The 6290-nt window shown below is 31.4% G+C and overlaps 1 protein-coding gene across 1 annotated transcript; it reads left to right on the top strand.

Moving 5' to 3' along the window:
- Positions 1-1850: 1850 nt before the first annotated feature.
- Positions 1851-4039, top strand: LOC111468872 (bidirectional sugar transporter SWEET7-like). The gene is made up of 5 exons (XM_023114003.1): positions 1851-1917; positions 2032-2068; positions 2928-3309; positions 3420-3539; positions 3824-4039. Exons 1-5 carry the CDS (start codon positions 1875-1877, stop codon positions 4037-4039), a joined length of 798 nt encoding a protein of 265 aa, XP_022969771.1. The 5' UTR covers positions 1851-1874.
- The last annotated feature ends 2251 nt before the right edge of the window (positions 4040-6290 follow it).

Raw genomic sequence — 6290 nt, 5'->3', positions numbered from 1 at the left:
TTTTTTTTTTTTTTTTTTTTTTTTTTTTTAATTTTTATTTTTATTAGGGAAGGGCATTCAAGTCATTATGTCCTTTTCTTTTTGGTCTTTTTTTCCTTGAGAAAACACAAGGAAAAAAAAGGCGCTTTGAATTTGCGTTTTGAATGACGTGTCAATATATTTGGAATTTTAAGGGTTCAAATTTGGTAAATTTATGACTTTTAGAATATTTAAAATGTAATTTAAAAAAATTAAAATTAAAAAGTTATATTTTAGGGCTAGCTGCTCGAGTGATTTTTATCGAGAGTTTTAGCTCGAATACCAATATCAGCTCTCTTGTAAACCCTACTTGAAAATCGAGATAAAGCTAGCGGAAGCTAGTGCTGCATGTGATCCCATTAATGACAAAGTTGTAGTTCCTATAGTTCGGCAAGAACGAGTAGTTTCAACAACGATTGACCCATCATTGAGAGAGTGATACAATCCTACAAAGCCAAGAGAAAAGCATTAGGCATTAGTATAAAGGGAAGCAAAGACATAGGTATCAAATCGACCAACATCACTATTGATCATCTTAAAGTGCTTAATTAACTACTTCATCAATAGAAACAACTAAAGCGAGCACGACTAGTAGATGATTCATAGTTGATCGTAATAAGCTTGTAAAGCATAGGCTACGTAGCCTAGTAAGTGCTACTGGTAATATATTGTTATAGTACTAAAAAAGCGTTTGTAGACCTAACATTTTACAAAGTGTAATTGGTTGTCAATTTGATTAAAAAATGGTTTAGAAATAAAGATGTCTATGAAACCCGAAAAAAATAATTTTCATCCTCGTGAAAATTTTTCGTCTATTTTTTGTGGGGATTATAGTGAAAACGTTGGAATAGTTGGTCTCCTACGTGCCCGAAGATCTTGAATTTGAGGCTTTTTGAGGATCAGATTTTCCACAGAGAATTTTTTCCTATTTTTAATATATATAATATGTATTCATTTTAAATAAAGATAATTCCTAAAAACCTCAAATATCCTCATAAATCCAATTTATAATTACTAAAACTCAAAATTGAATTTTTTATATATAAAATTAGACGAAACGGAAATTTGAGCGAAATTGGAGTTCGGAGTAGGACAGAGACATAGAATAATTCTCATTCCTAACTTCCTTTAACTAACGAGAAGAAACCTCCCACGGTTGATTATATATATATATATAAAGTTAGACGAGACGGGAGTTTGAGCGAGATCGAAATAGGACTGACACAAAGAACAATTCTCGTTCCAAACTCCATTTAGCTAACGAGAAGAAATATAAGAGAAATATTTTACCTATACCTATATTTTCTTTAGTATAATTCGTAGAATCCGATTGAAGTATGTATGAAAACTTATATTTATAAACACATATATATCTATCTAAATATATATATATATATATATATATATATATATCCTTTATCCATGGATATATCCTTTATCCATATCCTTTATCCATCGTTAGTTTGGACTTACATATGTGGAAAGCCTATAGGACGGAGACAGAGAACAATTCTCATTTCAAACTCCGTTTAGCTAACGAAAAGAAATTACTGATTGGTTCCATGTTTAACCCGAGATTAACATGGGTAATTAGGATTATGGAGATGAAAGAGTCGCGCTTTATCTCTCCCTCTCCTTATTTCTTGGGTCCCTTTGACCTTTGTCCATTTGTTGGGTGGAAATTCCATTGGCTAGAACATGACTTGCTCGTGACCAACTGCTCTTCCTACAATTCAAATCAGTCTCTTCTTGTATATATAGAACCTCCCTTGTTTTCTCTTAGCAAACATTATCCAAACCCTTTCTTTTCTCTTTAGCTTTCTGTTTTTCTTTTGACTTTCTTTTGTTCTTTCGCCATGGTTTCTCCTGATGCTGTTCGCACCGTGCTTGGAATCTGTGGTGGGTTTTCCTTTTCTTGTTTTCTTCATAAACCCTTGTGGTTTCTTACTCATTTCTGTGTTCTTTCTGTTCTTCTTTCTAATTTCTTTTCATTTTGTCTGTGTTTTCTTGCAGGAAATGTTATTTCTTTCTTCTTGTTTCTCTCTCCTTTGTAAGTATTTGCTTCGATACTACCGTACTAGCTTGCTACTGCTCTTGAATTCTCGTTTTCGGGTTCGACCCAGATACAAATTCTTGTTTTTGGATTCGGCCTAGGTTGAATTCTTGTTTTCGAGTTCAACCCAGATACAAATTTTCTCTTTTGAATTTGATCAAGATATAAATTCTTGATTTTGAGTTTGACCCAAATGCAAATTCTCGATTTTGAGTCCGACCCCGAACGAATTTTGGTTTTTTTAGTGTGACCCAGATGCAAATTTTCTATTTTGAGTTCAACCTAGAAATAAACTCTCATTTTCGGGTTAGCACAAATACAAATTTTTATTTTTGAGTTTGACCAAGATACAAATTCTTGTTTTTGGGTTCGACCCAGATGCAAATTCTAGTTTTTGGGTTTGATCCAAATGCAAATTCTCGATTTTGAGTTAAACCCAGAAATAAACTCTCGTTTTTGGGTTTGACCTAGGGGTTTGATCTAGAAGTTTTGATATGTAGGGGCAAGATTTTGTGTTTTGAATATAGGGTTTCTTTCTTCTTCATTTTGTATTTTGGAGCTTTTTTTTTCTTTTAATGCAATTCTTAAAAAAGAATTGTATTTTGTTGAGGAGAAAAAATGGTGGGAATTACACTTTGAAAAGATAGAGAGAGCTCGATAATATTTTAACGTAGTATTATAACACATGAAGCTCAGACGAGCATTAGGTTAAAAAAACAAAAAAAAAAGGTTGTGATTCCAGAATTGTGAGTTCAAAGAGACAATATCTTGAGTGAGAATGTAAGAGGATTCCGAGTTATTTCTCTCATTAATTTCATGTTTATTTGATTTTTTAACGATTGAATTATATTTACAGGCCAACGTTTATCAAAATATGTAAGAAGAAATCGGTGGAACAGTACTCACCAATGCCATATCTAGCAACATTGATGAATTGTCTAGTATGGACGTTGTACGGGATGCCGATGGTGCACCCAAATAGTCTGCTCGTCATCACGATCAACGGCATCGGTATCGTGATCGAGGTCGTGTACATAATCCTCTTCTTGGTTTACTGTAATGGAAAAAAGGAGCGGGTAAAAGTGGTCATGGTGGTTCTGGCTGAGGTCGTCTTTGTGGCTTGCTTGACCCTCCTGGTTCTCACCCTGGCTCATACCTACACTCTTCGCTCTACCATTGTTGGTTCAGTTTGTTTGGTCTTCAACATCATGATGTATGCTTCACCATTGACGGTGATGGTTAGTATAATTTCTTTCTCCTTTTTTTTCTTAAAAAATTAACAAAAATATTTATAAGCTTAATTTTTAAAAATTAAATATTTAAAATAGGGTTGTCTCGTGTAATGCAGAAACTGGTGATTAAGACAAAAAGCGTGGAATATATGCCATTTACTCTATCCTTTGTTTCACTTGCCAATGGCATTATTTGGACAGCTTACGCTTGCATCAATTTCGACCCCTTCATCGTGGTAATTATTAAATAACACACTTTGTTAGACGAACACGACTCTCCACAATGGTATGATATTGTCCACTTTGAGCATAAGCTCTCATGGCTTTGCTTTGGGCTTCCCAAAAGGTCTCATACCAATGATACCAATGGAGAGTGTATTCTTAGATTATAAACTCATGACCATTCCCTAAATTAACCGATGTGGGACTTTCATCATCCAACACACTTAAATAATAAAAATATTCATAAATTACTAACAGTAAACTAACTTGAAAAACTGCATTAATGGCGTTTTCTCAGATTCCCAACAGCCTCGGAACACTATCGGCTCTTGTTCAGCTCGTCCTCTACGCCACCTTTTACAAATCCACTCAGATCCAAATTGCTGAAAGAAAAGCCCAAATTCACCTCTCCGAGGTTGTCGTCAAGGGCGGCTCCCTGTCGAACAAGACCACCAACGACGGAGATGCAACTTCCCCTGTTTCAGAGACGATGGCGCCGCCACACAAAAAGTGATCGGAAGGCGACCATCGGCCGGCGACCGGAAACCCAATTCATAATTAAAAAAAAAATAAACTTTTTACTTATGATGTTTTGGAATTATATGAGTTTCAATAATATACGGAATTGTTATTATTATTACTTAATATTTAAGTATTAAGTAATAATAATAATGGTGATTTTGTTTGGCTTTTTTTTATTAGGGAAGGGCATTCAAGTCATTATGTATTTTTTCTTTTTTGGTCTTTTTTTTCCTTGAGAAAAAAAAAAGGAAAAAAAAAGGCGCTTGGAATTTACGTTTTTGGATGACTTGTCAATAAATTTGGTAAATTTATGACTTTTAGTAAGTTATTATGTAATTTTGCTCTTTGGAATATTTAAAATTAAAAATTAAAAGTAAACATTAATGTGATGCCAAAAAATAAAGAAATATTTACCAACATTTTTATTATGATATTATTATATATCTATATATATCCAAAATAAATATCATATATTTAAAGTGGAAGTTAAGTCACTGCTATTGAATATGGAATTAATAAATAAATGGTAGGAAATTAATCATAATTAAAATCTAAATTTATTAAATCATTTTTGTTGATGGAGAAATGACAGACAAGAAAAAGAATTATATTTTCTTTAAAACATTGAAAAAATATTTAATGGATTTTTAAAATTTTAATTTAATTACTTTCTTTCTACCAACTTTTTTTTTTAATTAAATTTATATCAAATTGTTTAAATTTTAATTTTATATTTATTAAATATAAGAATTAAAAATAATAATTAATTCGAAGAATTAAGTTTATACGTTTAAAAATTAAAAAAAATAAGATTTAAAAATAGTGTGCCAATAATGACTGAATAAAGAGTTAGGTGTAAAATTAACCATGAGAAAAAATATATTGTCAGAGGCGATTTTAGTTAAATGACCTGAATCGAAAAATCGTAAAGATCTAGAGCCTTTAGTGCTCAGAAACCTAGAGCGTTGGGCCGACTTGTACAATGTGAGTTAGCGAGGCCAACCTATGTCTGACAACAACGTGAGTCGACCAGTATTGTTGGATATTAATGATATGAGAGATCGGACAAGGTTTATCCAAGTGACGTAGAAAAATTTGATCCAAACCTATTAGATGGATGAGTTAAAGACCGAGCATTCTGTTATGTTTCATATAGAGTAAGAAGGGATACGATTGGTAATGTTCAAAAATTACCTCACATATAAAATATGGCTTATTTATAACCAACGTGAATTCAATAAACGTCTAAACAAATTAACACTGCATAATTGTTAATAAATTGAAGTATTAGGTCTCGGAAACCAAACCGGTACTCTCCCAAGGAACATCATTAGTAACATTCCAAAAGGTTAATAAGGATTTTGAGCACCTAATTGGAAGACCATCATGCTCGAGAGATAATAAATTAGTTTGTAACAATATAGAAATTTGAGTGCTTCTCGGGAAGTGACCATATTCCTTTATTTCCATTACAAAATTAGGATTATTTGTAAGTAACGATAAGTACAACGACGACACTTATTCAAAATCACAAGACGATCAACCTAACCTAACCGAACTTACTTCCAACAACTCAAAGGTTTGGCTCAGTTTGAAGGAAAGTCGAGAAGTGGATACGAGAGATAGCTTGAGAGAAACGTGCCTCTAAGGAAAACTCCAAAACATTTTGTATTCTTGAAATAAAAAATTGTGTGTGAAAAATATAATTTTCGAGATGCAGAAATATATTTCTTAGCTTATTTGACAGTGAAGAAATTAGATCAAAATTGAATAATAAATTTTAATATAGATTTAATGTATCAAATATACTTCCGCAGTTAGTAGATATTGTCCATTTGACCCATTACGTATGTCAGCCTCATAGTTTTTAAAATGCGTTTGTTATTTGGGAGAAAATTTTCACACTCTTATAAAAAATGCTCCGTTATTTCTTGGAATCTCAGATTTTATTTATCTCACGTATTTAATGTAACTAATATATGTTTAAATATTTTAAATTAAATATTATAATTACGCCAACAATTTATTATTAATATACTAAAAGAAGGATTTTTGTGTTTGATAATTATATGATTTATTTATTTATTATTTTTTGAAAATAGGAAAAATTAATAATTTTGAAATATATGTTTTTCTTTTTTAAAATTGAGTTAAAATTAAAAATATATTTTTTAAAGTGCGAAAAACTATATTTAAAAAAAAGGGAAGAAAAGAAATACAAATTTAAAAATCTAAAAATAAAA

This window comes from Cucurbita maxima, unplaced genomic scaffold (assembly GCF_002738345.1).
Source record: "Cucurbita maxima cultivar Rimu unplaced genomic scaffold, Cmax_1.0 Cma_Scf00038, whole genome shotgun sequence".
Lineage (NCBI taxonomy): Eukaryota > Viridiplantae > Streptophyta > Magnoliopsida > Cucurbitales > Cucurbitaceae > Cucurbita > Cucurbita maxima.
Note: the sequence above shows the minus strand (reverse complement) of the source record. Positions and strands in the feature narration are given on the sequence as shown.